Raw genomic sequence first — 20072 nt, forward strand, 5'->3', positions numbered from 1 at the left:
CTTTCTCTCTTCTCTTTCTCTCTTCTCTTTCTCTCTTCTCTTTCTCTCTTCTCTTTCTCTCTTCTCTTTCTCTCTTCTCTTTCTCTCTTCTCTCTTCTCTCCTCTCTCTTCTCTCTTTCTCTCCTCTTTCTCTCCTCCCTGGGCATTTGTCAGATTTTATCCCGTTATTCAGTGTCCATTCCAGAATGACTGTGACTTCCAGCAGTGCAGCAGACTTTAGAAATCGGTTTTGTGCTCGAGCTGATTTTCCTGGTTCCCAGCTGGCAAACACTCAGGGTTCTCCCTGTGTCCCTCCCACAGGTTTGGAGAGAGATAAGTTTGACAACAAGACAGTCACCTTTGAAGAGCACATTAAGGAAGAGCACAACATGTGGCACTATTTGTGCTTTATTGTCTTAGTGAAAGTCAAAGATTCCACAGAATACACGGGACCAGAGAGTTATGTGGCAGAAATGATCAAGGTGAGTTTGGAGTTGTGGGTTTTGTTGTAGATTAGACCAATCCAGTGGAATGTTTGGTACAGTGCTCTGTGTTGTATTTGTTTTGTAAATGTACCTGTGAGTTCCCAGCCTCCAGGGCACTCTGTGTGTGTGCTGGAGCAGGTGACAGTGAATGGTGACAGCCAGGTAGTCCCCAAGGCTTGGATCAGGGGAAGAGAACCTGTTCTGCCTTAAATTCACATTCAGGGAGAGTATTTTCAAGCTGGTGGAAGTTTCTGAAGCACAACAAACAGGTTATAACCTGTCCTGGTATAAATATCTCCAACTGACTTGTAGGATTTGTTGTCATATGATTTGAGCTTATTATTGTGGAAAACTACAATTAATGTCTACTCAATTGGAAGGGCTTTTAATGAGAGAATTAAAAGCCTCATCTCTGCCAAGCTGCAGGTTCAGAGCTCCTGGAATTAGATCCGAAGCCCAGTCACTAATTTGTGTCTTCTGGCTGGGGAGCAAAAGCTGTTTGATTTACACCATTCCAATCTGGTTTCTTTATAGCAGAGCACTTTCCTGACTCCCCTCCCAGCTCTTCTGTTGTGAGGTACCCACCTCCCTTGGGGAGGGTTTGTAAATCCCCCCGAGCCCTCTCCGAGGTCAAACGTGTTATTTTGGGGTCACCAAAGTGTCCGTCCTACTTCTGGATTTCCACCTCAGTAATGAGGGCTTAAAGAAATCTTGTGAGCAGTCACCTGATAGAGGATTAGCACAGTGAGATAACCAAGTGCATCACTGCTGCTTTCCAGTCTGGCTGATTATATTGCTCCCTTCCTTTATCCCCCTGCAGCACACATGACTTCAGGGGCAAGCACTGCACTTCTGAAGGGTTTTTCCTTCAAAAAGACAATTTTTTGTTGCGCTTTTGCTTCTAAAAGATGATTTTGTGTTGTGTTTTCGCTGCTGCTAAAGCCAGTTTAAAGGAAGTTTCAATTGCCAACCAATTCCTTATTTCAGATGAACAGTTCAAATTAGATAAGAACCAAAAATTAGTCACTGACTATGTTTGCATAAAGCACAAACACTGGAGAACTTCTATGAGAATTCCCATTCATTAAGTGTCAGCAAGGGCTAATTACTGTGTGTGGATGGGAATAGGGATAAATTATGCATAGCCAGAGTGTCTCATGCTGATGCAATTTTATGTAACCGTGTGCTCTAGGTAGAGGTCTGGAGTGTGTCTGTAGTTGGGGGGGTTTTGCACTTCATGAGCCAGTTTTAAATGAAGAACTAAGAGCAGGTCTCAGCAAGGGCTGTATGAGTGTGGAATAAGAAGGAAATCTGGATTTCACCTCAGTGCTCTGTCACCATCCTGCCCCAGGCTCAGGCTGCTGTGCCCTGACTCTGCAGTCCTTGTATTTCTGAGGAGTCATTTGGCAAACCTTGCTCTGAAAATCAATTTCTTTCCTGTGTCCTTTAACGTTAAAACTTCCCTTTTTGCCCTAAAATCTAGGAGTAAAACACGATGAATCTGTTTCTTTACCAGACTTGTTTTAAATGCTGCTGTAAGAGTCAGAAGTGCTTTTTTTCCTGTTTAAGGTGTTTTTCGGGGTAATTTGGGTGGGGCCTGGTTCATCTGTTCCTCAGGCTTTCTGTCTTCATAGAATCCCAGACTGGTTTGGGTTGGAAGGGACCTTTAAGAGCACCCACTGCCACCCCTGCCATGGGCAGGGACACCTCCCACTGTCCCAGGCTGCTCCAAGCCCCAATGTCCAACCTGGCCTTGGGCACTGTCAAGGATGGGGAGTCCCCAGCCTCAGCCTCTCTGGGCAAAGTCCCCTGAATGCAGAAGGACAGACCAAGGAAAACATTAAATATGTCTGTGATTGCCAAGGCAGAGAGTCCCTGTGCAGGTGCTGGTTTCCCATGGGCTCGTTCATGTCACAGCCACCAGCCTCTCCTGGGAAGCCTCCTTAGGGCATGGCTGGCTTTTAAAGGGATTTTCCTCCCGTATTTCAGACTGAAGGTGGCACTGTAGCATCTTGGATGGTGACAGAGATGGGGCACGTCTTCCCTGGGCTGCTGTGTGGGACCAGCTGCTGTTTGTACCCATTTTTAGGGGATGGGGTAGCAAGCACCCTGTGCTCCAAGTCCCACTGTGATGGCAGAACACACCTCAAATGTTTCACCTGTGCTCTGCCTCCCAACAAAACAGCTTCAGAAAACTTGGATTTCTGCCCTTTGGTAAATGAAAGAAAAAAATTAGGAAAATACCATTTTAAAGATTGCCTTTGCCACTTAGTATTTGTGGGTTGTTCCAACACTACAGAACAGGGAAAAAAAATAAAGAATTTAGGACACTTAAATTATATCCACTGTCAGTTTGTGAGTTGCTTCCAGTGCTGCTTGTACAGTGCTTTAAAGATATTTTAAGCACTGTGGTATCAAAAGAATCCTGGACAATTTTGTTAGTGAATATTCAGGAGCCTTTAAGAGTGATCTTGAATTTTGATGTTTTCTTGTCTAAAAATAATGTGTGTAGAGAGGCAGTTTTGAGGATTCCCACTGTACTGGGTATGGCAGAGCTGGATCTGGCCCATAGCATTCATCCTGCACCCTGCAGGAACCTGACCCCACATTAGAAGAAATTGTAGCCTTGAAAATCAATGATTAACTACAGTTCTTTAGTGAATTCCATATTTCTTCACAGACAGAAGCTCATTAAGTTCAAACACATCACGAGGAAGGAAGTCAACAGGTACACTTGGAAACAGAGTTGAGTTTAGAGCACTGAAGACTGATCAAAAAATCAAAATTAAAAAAAAACCCAGCAGTGATCTGACCTGAGCAGCCTGGGGAAGTGAAAGGTGTTGGTGCCCATGGGGCTGCAGTGAGATGAGCTTTAAGGTCCTTCCAACCCAAACCAGTCTGGGGTTCTGGGATTCTATAAAACACGATCTAATAACTGTTCTGCTGTGACTCTCAACCTCCAGCACTGTCACTCTCCCTCCCATACCCTGTTCTGGGACCACTATGGGGCTGCTGGTGGCTCTGGGATCTGGACTGGTTTGGTTGAGTCCCATGCAGGGCCAGGCTGCCCTGGGCTTGTAGCTGCAGGTCCAGGCTGCTGATGGAGGCTGGAATTCCTTCCCCTGTAAACAGGGATAATACTCCCTTTCATCAGCGAGGGATGTGCCTGCTGCCACAGATGATGTGAAACTCGGGGTATCTTAGGAATCCTTGCCGGGAATCGCTGGAGATGCACGGGGGGATGGGGGTGTGGGACAAGCTGAGCCTGTGTCTCCCCACTGCTGCCCTGGCTCATCCCTGCCCTGCTGCCCCTGCCCAGCACTGCCCAGCCCGGCAGCCTCCCTGGATGTCAGGAGATGGCAAATGGATTTCAGCAGCCTGGCATGGAGCAGCTCCCCTTGGAAATGCATCCCGGAGCCACCTCCTTAATATCAATTTAATACGGCACAGACAGTGCTGCAGGATGTGAGAAAACATCTCCTGGTAGCAGAGACGCTCTTTAATTCCTGGTGTTTGTACAGCTCTCCTGGCCGGAGCAGGGATCCGTCTGGCTCCATCCCTGCGGATGGGCGCTGCAGACAGCGGGGCTGGGTCCGTGCCTTTGGAGGAGGGTTTATCGGGGAGGATGCTGAGGGTGCTGCAAAGCCGGCAGCCCGGTGCCTGCCGTGATTCCCAGGAACAAAGGCCCCGTTCCTGCGAGGCTCTGCAGTCACCGGGAAGATCAGGTGATGTCTGAATAACACCCTGTGTGTGGGAGGTGGGGGGATCCACTTATCGCCTTGGCCAGACATTGACATCCACACCCAAATGACTCATGTGAACTCCGTGCAACTCCCTGCAGACTAGTTCATTTAAATGTCTTATCTTCCCATCCTGGCTTGAGAATTCCTCCTGGAGTTCTGTGCCTTTGCCTGCAGTTGCTGTGGCAGCCTGGGCAACACGGCAGCCCCGCCAGCTCAGCTGTCACCGGGGCCTTGGCAGGGCTCTGCCACAGCCAGCTGTGTGCAGGCATTTCGAATATGTAAAATCTCTCAGTCTGCAGCTCAGTACAGAGAAAACCACACAGGCACCCGGGGTTTGTGTGCATTCCTAAGCTGTCTGCAGGCAGCTGCATGGGCTGTCACAGCACAGACAAATATTTGCATGCCCAACTCCTGCATCCCCTGCTCTGCACCTTGAGCAGTGTGGGTACGAGCCACGGCTGTCAGGGGTTGTGCACGCAAATGTGCTTATTAAAAAATAAAGGCTGCTTTGGAAAAGTTTTCAGCACAGAGCTTCCTCACTAGCTCCTGCGGTTTCCCCATGTTTTTAATCCAAGCAGGATCTGTGTCATTAACAACCTTTATTACAGAAATGAGGCAGAGGTGCCAGGGTTGCCCAAGCTGCCACGTCCAGATCGAGGGCACTGAGTTCCAAATCTGGATTGTGTTGTCATTGAAATGGACCGTTTACAAGTAGGAGTGATGGCACAGATATCCTTTAAGGAATTTGGAATGGAAATGAAGGCTACAGATTTCCCTTTGTACCTTAGTTAACCTCTGTGTACAAACCTGGGGATTTAAATATGTTATTGGACTTTTTCCTTTGTGTCCTGAGCTCTGTCCTGTAATGGGAGGTGTTTCTGATTCCGGGTTTGAGCGACTTCTGCCAAGGCACAGCCTGCTGTGCAAAGACAAGGTTCCATCAGGGTCAGGCTTTTAAATTGCATCCTTCCAGAAGTGCAAGTGTGACTTGAAGCCTTTCCCAGGGAGCTACCCAGCAAGGACAGTCACTGTGCTCTGAAACCCAGCAGGAATGCTGGATTCCCAAGTGGTGATGGTTTTGAGGAGTGGCTGTGTCCCAGGCTCTCCATGAAATCCAGTTCAGCTGGAGATGGCCGAGACTGGCTTTGCACTGCGGCACCTACAGGAATGACGAGGGCAGACCATGATACATCCAACCCAAAGCATTCCAAAAGGGCCTTAACGATTCCAGCACTGGTGAAAGACATATGTACATGAAATTACAGTCTGAGAAAGTGTTGGAAACTAAGTGATGTTCATCTGTCATTTGTGCCTGGAAATCCTGTACTTCAGGCAGAGTCAAATAGGAGAGATTTGTCATATCAATATTGAGCAAACGAGCTGCAGACACAGGAGCGAGCAGCCCGTGCAAATAACTCGGTTACAGATGAGGAAATTGGGGTTTTGGGGCTACCGGTCACCACGATACTGGTGCAGGCTGGGAGAGGAGGAGGACCAAGGAGGTCAGGATGTGACCTGGAGCTGACAGCACTTAGTTTGGTGGTAACTTCCCAACAAGCTGCATCTTGAGATAGCTGGCCAGAGTTAGCCAATATAATTACAGGGTTAAACAAGAAATCATGGCAGAGGCATGGAAGAGCCAAGAGTGTTTGGCAGCAGGCCCTGGGCTGCTGGAAACACTGTGTCATAGGCACGGGCTGAGCTTCGTGCTCACATAGGGAAGGAACTGGATCCACCCTTGGTGCAAACCAGGAGCTGCACTGGGAGAAAGGGTTGGTCATCTTCCCCAGCTCTGGCACAGGGTGCCCAGAGAAGCTGTGGCTGCCCCTGGATCCCTGGAGGTGTCCAAGGCCAGGCTGGACAGGGCTTGGAACAACCTGGGATAGTGGAAGGTGTTAAGATCCCTTCCAACCTATTCTGGGATTCTCTGGACCCTGTGAGCTGACTGCCCCAAGGTGGGCTGCAGGAAACCCTCCTGCTGCTGACAGGAACCCCACATGGCCCAGTGCTTGGTTTTCCCTGACAAACCACCTGGTATCCATGCTGGGAATGTCGGGTTGGTATACCAGCTGACCAGGCAAAGGTTTCCCTTGGGCTGAGCGTGTGTATGAAAAGGGCCTGGGTGGATGAAAGCAGAAGGAAGGGCTCGGGGCCAGTTCTGGGGAATGGGATGTTTGCATAACGTGCTGGGGTTTGGGTGGATCCCAAACAGCTGCCAGTGTGGGTGCCGTGTCCTGCTTCTGGAGCAGCGCCAGCGCCCTGGGAGAAAGGGGGGAAGGTTCCTGCCTGGAAACCGCCGGGTGACGCGCTGGGAACACAACCCGCTGGGACCAGAAAGCCCCGTGGGGCCCTGTGTGTGCCGAGGAGGTGGCCCAGGGCCGGGGCGAGGCTGGCCCTGAGTCACCGCTGTGACCCCGCGGGCGCTCCCGGACGGATGCTTGTGCAAGAGTGGGTGACAGCAGCCGCTGCCACCAGCTGTGGTGCTCAGCCTCCACTGGGGAATTTTGTCCTGCCCAGCTGTGGAGGTGTAACGTGCCCTACTTCAATGGGGAAGCAAACAGCCTGGAGGAGTTGGTGTGGAGAGGTGGCCTTGTGCTTTCGGGAGGCAGGACATGGCCTTCAGGGATCCTGTTCCCGCAGTCCATCGGGATGGGTGGTGCTTGGCTGGGCTGCAGTGAGTCTCCCACAGCAGAGCTGTCTCAGGGCTGTAGGGCCATAGTCATCCTTCACCTTTGACAATTGTGTTGGTGTTCCAGGTTCCCCGCTCTGCACCAGCCCATGTGCCACTTGGGTATTTAACCTCTGGCAACAGAGAAAAGGAGGTTATCGCACCCTAAACCTTGTGTCATCAGCCTCCTGTGTAACAGCACGGGGTATGTGAGGAGTTGGGAGTGTTCTGAGTGTGGAGGGGGGGACACTGGCAAGTGCTGGTTTTTATAGAGTGGAGAAGTGCAGCTCAGTGTGGAAGAAGTGATGGTGAGCCCTTTGCAGCAGGGAGAGAACCTGATGTGGGGATTTTTCCAGGAAGCTCAAGAAAGACCCAAGAGGAGTCCCATCTCACCACAAACAAACATGAATTTTCAAAGTGTTTCACAGAGCTCTTCTGTAGCTTTGTGGGTCTGATTTTTAACTTCCCGTGACAGAAACTGAAATTTGCTGCTGCCACCTTTCCCTGCTTGTGTTCAACAAACAACTGGACGTAGCACTCAGTGCTCTGGGCTGGTGATAAGATGGGGATCAGGCACAGCTTGGACTTGGTGATCTTGGAGGTTTTTTCCAACCAAAATAATTCTGTGATTCTCTAACTGATGCTGCTGGGCAGCCCTTTGATGGCAGCTGTAGGATTTATTTTGGAGAGGGTTGAATTAGCCCTTCAGCACTCCATAACTCTCAGGCACAGGGGTAGCTGGATAAACGGAGACCCTGGAGAGGAGCAGTCCTTGCCATGAGCTGCCATCCCTCGCCCAAGAGGAGCAGAGCTGATGCCTCTCCTGGCACAGCTCGTGCTGAGGTCGTCTCTCGGCCTTTCTCAGAACCAACCCTTCGGCAGAAGCCGGGAGGAGCCGGCGCTTCTCAGAATGAATCGCGCGTGCATCACGCAGCACCGCTTCCTCTTCCTCGCGTTTCCAAGCGGGGATGGTCACCCCCGTCACCCCCGTGTCTGAGATTCAGTGAGACTCGCCTTACAACAGGGACTTTTCCAACTTTACCTAGAAGAGAGCTGCAACCCGAAACCCAGCCCTTGCGGTCAGCCAGCTTCCGTCAGCGGCTGCACTCGCTCCGGCTGCTGCAGCACAGGGAGCTGCACCCGTGCTGGGAACGGGGAGCTGAGGGCACACCGACATCCTGGGAACGGGGAGCTGAGGGCACACCGACATCCTGGGAATGGGGAGCTGAGGGCACACCAGCATCCTGGGAATGGGGAGCTGAGGGCACACCAGCATCCTGGGAATGGGGAGCTGAGGGCACACCAGCATCCTGGGAATAGGGAGCTGAGGGCACACCGACATCCTGGGAACGGGGAGCTGAGGGCACACCAGCATCCTGGGAATGGGGAGCTGAGGGCACACCAGCATCCTGGGAACAGGGAGCTGAGGGCACACCAGCATCCTGGGAACGGGGAGCTGAGGGCACACCGACATCCTGGGAATGGGGAGCTGAGGGTACACCAGCATCCTGGAAACAGGGAGCTGAGGGCACACTGACATCCTGGGAATGGGGAGCTGAGGGCACACCAGCATCCTGGGAATGGGGAGCTGAGGGCACACCAGCATCCTGGGAATGGGGAGCTGAGGGCACACCAGCATCCTGGGAATGGGGAGCTGAGGGCACACCGACATCCTGGAAACGGGGAGCTGAGGGCACACCAGCATCCTGGGAATGGGGAGCTGAGGGCACACCGACATCCTGGGAATGGGGAGCTGAGGGCACACCGACATCCTGGAAACAGGGAGCTGAGGGCACACCGACATCCTGGGAACGGGGAGCTGAGGGCACACCAGCATCCTGGGAATGGGGAGCTGAGGGCACACCAGCATCCTGGGAATGGGGAGCTGAGGGCACACCAGCATCCTGGGAATAGGGAGCTGAGGGAACACCAGCATCCTGGGAATGGGGAGCTGAGGACACACCAGCATCCTGGGAATAGGGAGCTGAGGGCACACTGACATCCTGGGAATGGGGAGCTGAGGGCACACCAGCATCCTGGGAATGGGGAGCTGAGGGCACACTGGCATCCTGGGAATGGGGAGCTGAGGGCACACCGACATCCTGGGAATGGGGAGCTGAGGGCACACCAGCATCCTGGGAATAGGGAGCTGAGGGCACCCCAGGATCCCAGGGCAGAGGGTGCAAAGGGCATCAGTCCGTGGGTGCCAGCCAGCTGCACAGGAGCACGGGCTGCCTCCCCTCTCCCGGCTCACTCAGTGCCTCTAAAACACCTCTAAAGCCCCAAGAGGGACATGAGGCCGTATCTAAAGGCACCCCAGGGCTGAGCTGAAGTTCAGCAGAAACTGGATCATGGAGATATAAATCTTTCATTGACCCCTGAGTGCCAGTGCCGGGAGCCAGGCTGGCCCAGCAGGATCACCATCCCCTGACCTTTCAGCGTTCCGTTGGTGCTGGCTCTGCTTAAATATTTATTTATTTGAAAGAAAACACCCCCACACTCCCAGCAGGGACAGGGATGGGCTGTGTGTCAGCAGCCTGGTCACATTGAGCTCCTCTCTGTGGGACTGGGGGAGGCTGGAGAACAGGCTGAAGGTTTCCCATGTAAATCCAGGATGAAGAGTGTGTGCAGGAGGCAGAGCTGTGTCCTGCTGTGCTGGCAGCTTCTGTCTGTCCTCTCTGGGGAGTCCCGGCACCAGCTTGGGGCAGAGAGCATTCCCTGCTGCCTGCATTCCCTGCATCCTCAGGGATTTCTCTGCACCTCTCTCCCTGTGTTTTCCCACCTTGTTTGGGTGGACACCCCTTGTTTCCTGCTAGATGGCAGCTGGACATGTCCAGATAAATACTTCGTTTGGGTGGTGCTAATGAGCTGCATGAATGAGGAGGCAGATCAGTGCAGCCCAGACAGGGTGGGCACAGGGATGTCCAGGTCCTTCGCTGAGGCTGTCCCTGCACAGGGAATTTCCAGGTGCCTGTTAACCCTTTCCCAGGTGGGTCAGTGAGCCACTCCGGAGGGCTGTGTCTCCTGGTCCTCAGCCTTCCCCTTCTTCAGCCCATGGAGTTCACGTGGTTTGGTTTTAATCTTTGAACATTGGCATGAGAACTAGAGGTGCTTTGTTGGTTTTTTTTTCAAATCAAAGCCAAGATTTAGCGACTTTGAGGGCTGGGGCTTTCAGAAACCCAGTGAGTATGGAAGCTCTGAGGAGGCTGCAGAAGCTGTGGGTGCTGTTTGATTTCACCTTCTGGGCCTGGAACGATCAAGTCACAGCCTCTGCAGCAGCTGCAACGTTGGCTTAAATTGCAGAGTAATGTTGGAAAGTGCTTGGGGTATTCGTTATGAAACATTGCAGGTAGGGAAGGTTGGTGCTTCCCTCATCCCTTTCATCCTTCTCAAGGATGGGACCTGGGAACGCTTTGGGGATGGCCTTAGAAATGTTTTTGGGAACAAGGGAAAAAGGGGAGGCAGGAGCTTCAGGACTCCTGTGTCTGCCTAGAAACCTCAGGACTTGGGCTTGAGGGTCCAGGCAAACCTGCAAATATAAATTACGTTTTAGTCTGATTTTCCTTGTCCTCTGTCCTGGTTTCTTCCCTGGAGGAGCACAGGGAAGTGCAGTTGATGTCGTTTGTTTTCTCTGGGTGGGAGATGCTGGACCTGAGCACAAATGCTGAGCTGCCCCCTCCTCCCTAATGAGGCTTTTACTACAGCTGGAAGAACACAGTGCAATGTTGCCTGTTCCTACTATTAAACCTTAATTGTGGGACTGGCGTTTCCTAAAGTCCAAAATATTTTGGCACTCGTCTTGATAAAGGCATATTTTTTTTTGTACATAGATTTTTTTTTTTCTTTTATTAGCAGAAACCATCTGCCCTGTAAACAGAGATCAGGAGCAAACAGCCTTCCTGGCAGTTCTGCATCACGTGGGAATGCTGTGGTGCCTGCATGGGAAAGGGCCTGCTTTCTGCCTTCTCATCCTGGCAAAAGGAAACTCCAGGCAGATCAGAAGCAGCTAATTTAAGCTGATGAGTCTTGGCATCGCATCTCAATTGCAGAGAGGATGTGACTGGAGCTCTCTGTAGAGGTGCACAGCCCTGATTAAGCAGGATGGATGCTCCTGGGAAGGAGGGGGAGCATGGAGGGGAAGCAGGTTGGAGCTGGAGATTTAGGCAGGGAATGACAAAAAGCCAGAAGTTTGCAGTGCTGCAAAAACAAGCTGAGAGCCCAGAGAAGAGCCTGGCCAGCACAGTGGGGCGAGCTTTGGTCACCGTTAATCAGCACTGGTGATTGATTTTTGATTAACAGCATCCCTTGGTGTTAATGCAGTCACCCATCACCTTGTCTGGTGTGTTTAAACCTTCCCAGCTGTGTCACCTGGGAGAGCACACACACCTTTATCTCAGCCAGCCCGAGTTCAGCTTCCATTTCAGAGCATATCTCCAGCGTGGGAGGAGAACCAGACTAGATGGGAAGCCAGTTTGATGTTGAACTGTAAGGTGTCAGGACGTGGGGTGCACCCCTCCTCCTCTTTTGTGGCTTTCTGTTCCGCTCCTGCCTTTATTTTTAACATCTCTGGTGTGTTACACGAGTGCCTTTGTGAGCCTCTGTACAGGCTCCTCAAACTGAGTGTGTGTCCAGTGACATTCCTGACTGTAACTCAGACATGGAATCGTAAAGAATTTGTGTGGCTGAAGGAAAACTCTCCAACAAGCAGTGCATTGTGATGTGTCTGTCCCACATTTTAGCCTGAACCAGACAGTCAAAATAAGATTTTCTTTTTCGTTAAAAAGGAAGTATTTCAGCTACGGAAGAATTTCCAGGTAGAACTTGGTTTCTTTTATCAGAGATCACAGCCAAGCTTTGCTTGACCAAAAAAGCAGAAAATCTTCCTCAAGCACAATTAGAAGATTGTAAGATGGCAGCAGATTTCTAGCACTGGGAAGTGCTTGTCCAGACGTGAAATCTGGGCTGGTTTAATGTCCAGTGTTTGTGCATTTATCCTGAAGTGCATGTGAGGGAGCAAGGGCTGGGGCAGTGAGTAGCTGGAGAGGAAGCACCGGCCCTGAGCAGCCCCAATTCCCAGCGGCTGCAGCGCCTCAGTGCCTCGGGCAGGCACTTTGCAAACTTTCCAGTGAGATGCAAATGCAGGTTACTGCAGATAACTGCAGATAAGTACAGAGCTGGTGCATCCGAGGAATGCCCCGTGGCTTTAGAGCTGTCTGTGCTGTGCTCTCGAGGCAGGTTTTCATGTGGCAAACTCTAATTGTGCCCTGGTGTGTGTGATCCTCAGGAGAGAAACCTGGACTGGTTCCCCCGGATGAGGGCCATGTCACTGGTCAGCAGCGACTCAGAGGGAGAGCAGAACGAGCTGAGGAACCTGCAGGAGAAGTTGGAATCCACCATGAAGCTTGTGACCAACCTCTCTGGGCAGCTCTCAGAGCTCAAGGATCAGGTAAGGAGCAGCCACACACCGCGATGGGCAGGACACGGCTCCTGCCAGCCCCTCGGACCAGCAGCTCCATGGCTTCTCCAAACCCCAGGGAGAGCTTTCCCAGAGTAATCCGTGGTTAGGAAAGAAGTGAACAAACCAGAGGGCCCTCCAGAGCCATGTGCCCCAGCTGACCTGCCTGGTGCTGACCCAACTGACATGTTCCAGAGTGCCTACTTAAGAAAGGGAAAACCTGAGTTAAAAAGATCACCAGAGTTAACCTAAATCAGTCCTGGCTGGTGCAGGGAGCCTGTGTGTGGTGGTGGTGGTGTTGTTGTTGTTTGGAGTTTTAACCCTAAGAGCTGAGTGTGATCCTGTCAGCCAGAGGGTGTGACACTGATACAAGGGCTGTGTCACTGTGTGGACCTCAAAACCCACCGAGAAACTGGAGAAGCGCTCGAGTGGTTACTGGTGGTGCTGGTCCCTCCGTGCTGTGGCTGTGCAGATGTGATTTGGCTGCTGCCACGCTCAGCCTGCAGCACACACATCCCAGGAGAGGTTTGCACTGCAGCAAGCGCTGCTGCTGCGGAACCAGCGAGCGCTCCACAGACCTCCGAGTGCTTTTCTGGTGCAGCAGCCTCTCTGCAGCAAGAGCTGGTTGGCTTCTGCCTTGGCTGGGCACGTGGGTATCGTGAGGCTGGTTCCCAGCCCAACCCCAGCGATGGCTTTGTGGAAGACAGAGACATCAGGGCTTTAGGTCATTGTGTCCACAGGGATTCCAGCCTCACTGGAGGGAACAGGGAAAGCACTGCTGCCTGTGCTGGTGGGAGCTGTTTGCGGTGGCTGCTTATCTCTGTGCATTAATAACCTCAGCCAGATGGTTCAATTAGTGACTTTATGTAGGTATTGGCACTGGGTAAGATTAATTTCTGACTTACACCCGGGTTGTGGATGGAGCTGCCCAGGGCAGGAGTGGCCCAGCGGCTCTGGGTCGGTGCCTCTCCCAACACCAATCCCGTCTCTGCTGGGCTGGCTGGGTTTCTCCAGGAACCATTCCTCTATCAGGCGTCCCTGGCAGCCAGTACTGCCTGAGATCCGGCTGCTGCCTTCCAATCATGCTCTGCAGTTGGGCTGGAGCTGGGCCCTGTCCCGAGCACCCTGCGGAGTGCAAGGAAGGGATTAATGTGGGGGACTGGGAGCTGACAACCTCGCTTCCCCGGGCTGTAATTAGTTCTCAGGCACGGTGCCACAGAGCCCCTTGCTCCAGTTGGTCTGAGGATGGAGGGCAGAGGCAGTTGCTCTTTTGTCTGGGCTTTAGTTCTTGCCGGGCAGTGGTTTCGCTGTTTTGCCTGGAAACAATTACCCTGACCCATGTGTCTGGTGTCTCTCTGCTGAAGGCTCTGACTCAAAGAGCTCTGCAGTCACAGGAGCCTCCCTGCCGGCCGCAGCCAGCGCTGCCTCACGACACATTCCTTTCTGGAGCTCGCAGCCCTCTTGGCTGACCAAGCACTAAAACCCCTTCTCGCTCTTTGTGAAAATAAGAATGAAGGGTTTAGCTTTTAGAGAGCTATTTGACTGTAAAAGCAAGAGAGGAAACCAGCTTCATTAATGTGGTGATAGCTTTTAGGAATTCCCCTAAGTACCATTATTGAGAGCCCTGCTGAAGATGCAGGATGCTCCAATTACGTGACAAAGCCAGTATATCCCTCCTCCTGATCAGGAACTGTCTCCAGGAAAGGAACTAACTCAGGGAATTTTTATTTGTATTTATTTTCTTGTAATTAAATAAAGGGAAAACCTCTCATTCATTTGCTCTTCAAGCTCATTAGGTTTCTGGAGACTAATTATTAGAAACCGAGCTCCAGCCCGCCTGCTTCCCCAAAGTGCACCAAGAGCCATTAAAATCCTGATCACTTTAATTCTGTGCAAAAAGATTACACCATAATTGTCTGCAGCAGCAGGGGATTAGATGTAATCACCCAGAAATCCTTCCCAGCGCCTCCTCCGGTGTCAGTGAGTGCGAGTATCGCTCCTGGGGCCGGGCCCTGGCTGGGAACAGCCCCCCTGCCCTCCAGGTGTGACTCAGGGTGACTCAGCTGCCAGCAGCCCCACTGGCAGGTGCTGTGTCCAGTGGGATTGCTGCCCCTGCCTGTGCCCTGTTCCTGGAGGCAGCTCCAACTCACCATAACCTTTGGATCCAGGCATTATCGGGGAGCCCAGCCTGGCTCAGCTGAAACCCGGGCCCCTTGGGCTGTGTTTGGATCCTGTCAGCACTATTCCAGGGCCTGGCAGCTCCCTGGGGACTCGCTGTGCATGGCTTTCATTGCCTGTTAGCCCAGGTGTGCTGTCACTGGAAAGCTTTTGCAGGAGATTCACTCTCCAGTAAATGTGATGGCAATAAGTTGCTCCCTCCTGCAGCCCTGTGCCCTCCACACAAGCATTAAGCGTTGTGCAGGATTAATAATGTTCTGCGTCGACACTAAAATTGCATTTCTCCCTCTTATTTATGGTTGGTTGCTTTATTCTTCCTTTTTTTTTAAAGCCACATCTACAAACACCTGCACCAGGGTGCACCACCCCTTTTCTACACAGCCTGAAAAATATCTCCTAGAGTCCCTTTTCATTATTCCTCTTTCTTTCCGTTTTTATTCCGTGCTTCCTCTGAATCGGTTTATTGGCAGTGTGAAATTGTCACTCTTGGTTTGCTCAGTGAAGATAATTAATGTAAAGGGGCAGTTTTAAGCTGAGTCCTCGCAGCATCTCTGCATTTCCACTTGTGGGTTATCTTGGAAGCAGTTTAACATTCGGGTTCAGCAGGGAGTGGGGAGGGGAGGTGTGTTCAGAGAGCTCTGGGAAGACCCCTCTCCTCTTGCTCCCATTCCCTGTGAAGCATTAGAGCGTTTTGTGAAGGGAATTGCAGCAGCTGTGCAGAGGAGCAGGAGGTGTGCCCTGACCTCGGGAGGCTGCCGTCAGCCCTCAGGAAAGGGAAACAGCAGCTCTGCTTCCCCTTGGGCCAGGCAGCGAGCACAGTGCTGGGCTGAGCTCAAGGTTAATGATGGTTTCAAGAGGAATGATGGTGTTTCAGCCCCGTTCCTGGTGGTTAAAGGAGTGCCACTGGACACTCAGTGAGGTGTGGGGTGTGCAGCACGTCTGGCCCGCGGAGGAGCCTTGTGGAGGCTGTCCAGCACTGCCTGTTTGGAGCAATCCCGTTCCCCACAGAGAACTCCAGACTCGAGGTCAGCCCCAGGCCAGCCACCCTGGTGTGCCAGGATACCCTGCACCAGTTGGGAAACTCCATCAGCGCTGAAACTGGTGGTTTTAAACAGGTGCACTCAAGTGGTTTAGTGGTGACCGTGGTGGTGTGGCTGGGCTGACTGTTGGGTTTGATCTTAGAGATCATTCCCAACTTCCAACAGTTCCGTGATCCCAAGCGTGTTCAAATGAGCTGCACATGTACACACCACCTCCCTTCTCCTGGGGTTGCTGCTACAAGTAGTGACATTGGCTGGCATTTGTCATTAAACAGCAAAAACTGGAGAAGTTAAATGGTGAATGTAGCTGAGAGGAGCAGCAGGAGCAGGATGGGAATGTGGATCACATGCCGTGGTGTGCTGAGCCCTGAGGGTGTGGGGGCTCCTGGGGGAGCCTGAGTGCCCTCGGTGGTGCAGGGATGAGGCACTGTCCTGGTGTTCCCTTGCACAGCTCCTGGGAGCCATCCCACGTGTCAGCTCCTCTGCAGCCGGGACGTGGCGGGAGCTGTGGGATCCAGCTGTGGGATCCAGCTGTTCGCTCCCAAGACCCTGCCCATCCAGAGTCATTCCTTGCATGGCTTATGTAACTTGTCAGAAACCTCCCAAAGTTTTAAAAAACCGCAGTGGAGCACTGGATTGTGGCCATTTCTCAATATCAGTAATAACAGTAATCCATTTTCCGTTCACGGTTCACCGATCAGGGGAATGTTATTTAATTACTGGGAAGCAGATGGGGAATGCCGAGCTTTGGGGTGTCTGGCAGTGAGGTGGTTAAGTCCTGCCCTGGTAGATGGGGAGGGCTGTTGGCTCACTCCGGATGAGAGCGGGAGTGCTCAGCTTTTTCCAGCAAAGGCAAGGGTATTCCCAGCCTGACTGCGGGGCTCGCCCCTTTTTCCGCCCTCTCGTCTCGTCTGCTGGACGGTTACAAAGAATTCCTGACGGGGGAGGGTTCTGCAGGCTGCTCCCCGCACAGATTCCTGCTGCCCACCGGGCCCTGCCGGGCTGTCCCTGGCACAGCAGTGTCCAGCCCCCAGACGGACTGTCCCTGGCACAGCAGTGTCCGAGCACCCAGACGGGCTCTCCCTGGCACAGCAGTGTCCGAGCACCCAGACGGGCTCTCCCTGGCACAGCAGTGTCCGGGCTCTGCCGGGCTCTCCCTGGCACAGCAGTGTCCGAGCCCCCAGACGGGCTGTCCCTGGCACAGCAGTCTCCGAGCACCCAGACGGGCTGTCCCTGGCACAGCAGTGTCCGAGCACCCAGACGGGCTGTCCCGGGCACAGCAGTGTCCAGGCCCTGCCGGGCTGTCCCTGGCACAGCAGTGTCCAGGCCCTGCCGGGCTCTCCCTGGCACAGCAGTGTCCGAGCCCCCAGACGGACTGTCCCTGGCACAGCAGTGTCCGAGCACCCAGACGGGCTGTCCCTGGCACAGCAGTGTCCGAGCACCCAGACGGGCTCTCCCTGGCACAGCAGTGTCCGAGCCCCCAGACGGGCTGTCCCTGGCACAGCAGTGTCCGGGCTCTGCCGGGCTCTCCCTGGCACAGCAGTCTCCGAGCCCCCAGACGGGCTCGTGGCCACCACGGGGTGGGCACGGCTGGGGCTGGAGTCACCCCCTGCCCCCGGAGCAGGCGCTGGGTGTAGCCAGCGCTTCGGAGCAAACGCCAAGCACAACAGGCCCTTGGGCGAGCTGACGCACAGGAAGCGCCGAGGCCTAATGAGCAAACTTGTTCATTTTCCAGATGACGGAGCAGAGGAAGCAGAAGCAGCGCATCGGTCTCCTTGGACACCCCCCGCCCATCAATGTGAACCTGCAGCAGCAACCGGCCTAAGCCGGGAGGGTCACGGCCCCTCCGGGACACCCCGAACCATCCCCGCCCGGAGGCTGCTCCCTGTACCTTCTGTGCATCCTGTAAATACCCAGGTTTTATACCAGATGTATATGACTGCTACTCTATCAAGCTGGGGGCGTGTGGATTGTGATTAGAACTGTTGGCACGGGACGGAGGTTAAACTTTGTGCCAAAACTATCAAAATTGCCTTTTTCTTGGAAGGACTAAAGAGAGCACCTGAATTGCACTTGAAAAGATTATTTGACTATGTGACATGTATTTTGTATTTAAAAAAAAAAAAAAAGAATAGAATAGCTAGTATTTATGTTTTTATACAATTGTGCAATATGAATTATGCAATCACAATATATTTGGAACTCCTGAATGTCCTAAAGGGAGTGCACATCTTTGGATCTGGTGTGTTAGTACAATGTAATAAATGGTATAAAATTACAGGTGTAAATGAGGCTGCTGCAAAATTGTGTAACTGGTGATTTTTTCATACCCTCGGACATTTTTGTACCATGTGTGTAAATATCTTGCAATGCCATATTTGTTGCCTCTTCCTCCCAGGGATGACGCTGGGACTCCGTGAGCTGTTCAATTGGTATCGATTAAAGCAAAACATTATTTTGAAGCTTCCGAGTGAGGAAAGCAGGAGGTATTTTTCAAGAGATTTCTTTAGAATACTGAGGCTAGAAGAGCTCAGACACCGGGTTTTTTAAATGCTAAGATTTCTTAAAGGGAACTTTTTATGCAAAATGAAGTTTGGAATGAGGATGCACTGCTGGCGAGTCGGTGCAGTCTCCCAGGACCGATGCCGGGGCTGTCCAGGCTTTGCATTCTCAGTGTGTAGGATCCTTTCCTTCTATTTTTTCATTAGAGACCTACGTGCCTGCTAAAGCTTTAGCAAACAGGCACTGCACCGACTGAAACGTGTCCTGTAGCTGAGCACTGATGTGTGTAATGCTTGTGTGAGAGCCACTGGTTTGAGGCTGCTCTGTCCCACCCCTTCCTCTCCCTGTTCCCTTTCATTCGGTCACTTTCTTTGGTTTCTGATTCTCCAGAGTGTGAAAGGAAACTTGTCGGGTTGTTGTTTGGTTGTTTTTTTTTCTCCAATCCGCTGCATAGTTTTATACATGGACCTCATTTTACAGAAGCTGACTTCTCTGCAATACTGTCTACAAAAGAAAAAGAAAAAAAAAAAGAAAAAAAGCTACAGACAGAGCTATGAAAATTTGTAAATGCATAAATATAGGTATTTAAATAAATGACGCAAAATACTCTATGGTCAGAGGCTGCTGGTGGTTTGTGTGCCCTCCAAGGTGGCGTGTGGCAGTTCTGTCACACCCACATGTCCTGGGATGCAGTGTCACAGGGGCCTGGCACGTAAGGATGGGCCTTTTCCCAGTGCCCAGAGGGGCAGAGGTTGGTTTTTTTAAAACCAGAACATGTCCCTCCTCCAGCAGTGAGAGGCACTGGCACCCAGGGGACTTCACCTGCGGTCACTCCGGGTTGGGATACTTCACACTCTCCCCACTGATAGTTTAGGCTTGTGGCTGTCATTGGAGCATGTGAGAGTTAAAAACCCCTCCAGCTCCAAGTATCGTGTGCACAGCAGCGTTGCTGATTATGTGTATTTGATTAAGATGTAGCATGAACTACCTGGTACAATTAATCATCCTTAATCTGGTAAGTGCACACAACTGTCTGAGGTGGGTGCGTGTCCCTAGCTCAGGTCATCAGGAAAGCTCAGCGGGAGGGCACCCGAGGGGGAGGGAGGGAGGAAGGAGGGCAGCCTGACCAGCAGTCTTCGAGGCAGAGATTTATCGGGGAGATTGGGACTCCTTAATCACTTGGATTTCCATATATATCTCCTGGCAAATCTGTCTTCCCCTCTGCAGCGAGGTGTGTGCAGAGGGAGCGCGGCGCTGCGGCTGCCACCGGGGTGGCGCACTGGAGGAGCAGGATTTCATTTTCCCTGAGCAGCAGAGATGTACCTGACTCACTCCTTCCCCTCCTGCCATCCAGGGATAAGGAGACACACAAATTTGTCAGGCTTCCTGGAGCCTCTGCCAGTCAGGTGAGAGGGAGGTGGCTGAGCACAGCCTGAGAGGGCACCCCTGAGGATGTGCGGTGTTGCTTCATCTTTACCTTAAAAAGGCAGAAGCACCGGATGCCTCAGCACTGGCACAGCCCTGCTCTGCTCTGTGATCCGTGTGAAAACCAGCGGGGTGGAACCCGGGGTTCTCACTGCGGTTGTGCCTTCCCAGGAGGTGTGGGGAGATGCAAAAAGGGAGGTTCTCTCCCTCGGGTGCAGCTGCAGCGAGAGAAGCAGAGCACAGCCACCACCCTGGCAGTGGGGATGCAGTTGTGCAGGGCAGGTGGGTGGTTCCAGGGGTGGCACAGATGGCTCAGGAGGTCACACTGTGTCCCCAGCCTGAGCAGAGGCTGTGTCAGCTGGTCAGCAGAGGAAGGTGACTCTGTTCCTCCCCTCAGCCCACGAACAGGTCATTCACTTCTGCAGATTCATTTCTGCAGTGACATTTCATGCATGACCACGACATTTTTTCTTTTTTCTTCTTTCACTCTTGGGTTTTCTAAGCTTGCTTTTATTTTTCCTTCTGGCTGAACTCCTCTGCCCATCGTGGCTGCGCCAGCAGAGGCGGGGAATGGCCAAAACCCTGCTGGGGCTGGTG

The 20072-nt window shown here is 52.4% G+C and overlaps 1 protein-coding gene across 1 annotated transcript in view; it reads left to right on the plus strand.

The window, feature by feature from the left end:
- The window catches only part of ITPR1 (inositol 1,4,5-trisphosphate receptor type 1), a 161653-nt gene extending 142986 nt beyond the window's left edge, over positions 1 to 18667 (plus strand). The window contains exons 56-58 of the mRNA XM_069028468.1: positions 301 to 461; positions 12160 to 12321; positions 17284 to 18667. Coding sequence (XP_068884569.1) covers positions 301 to 461; positions 12160 to 12321; positions 17284 to 17373 — 413 coding nt within the window. The 3' untranslated portion in view covers positions 17374 to 18667. The remainder of the gene's footprint in view (positions 1 to 300; positions 462 to 12159; positions 12322 to 17283) is intronic.
- The last annotated feature ends 1405 nt before the right edge of the window (positions 18668 to 20072 follow it).

The sequence above is a fragment of the Aphelocoma coerulescens genome, chromosome 12 (assembly GCF_041296385.1).
Source record: "Aphelocoma coerulescens isolate FSJ_1873_10779 chromosome 12, UR_Acoe_1.0, whole genome shotgun sequence".
NCBI classification, from domain to species: Eukaryota; Metazoa; Chordata; class Aves; order Passeriformes; family Corvidae; genus Aphelocoma; species Aphelocoma coerulescens.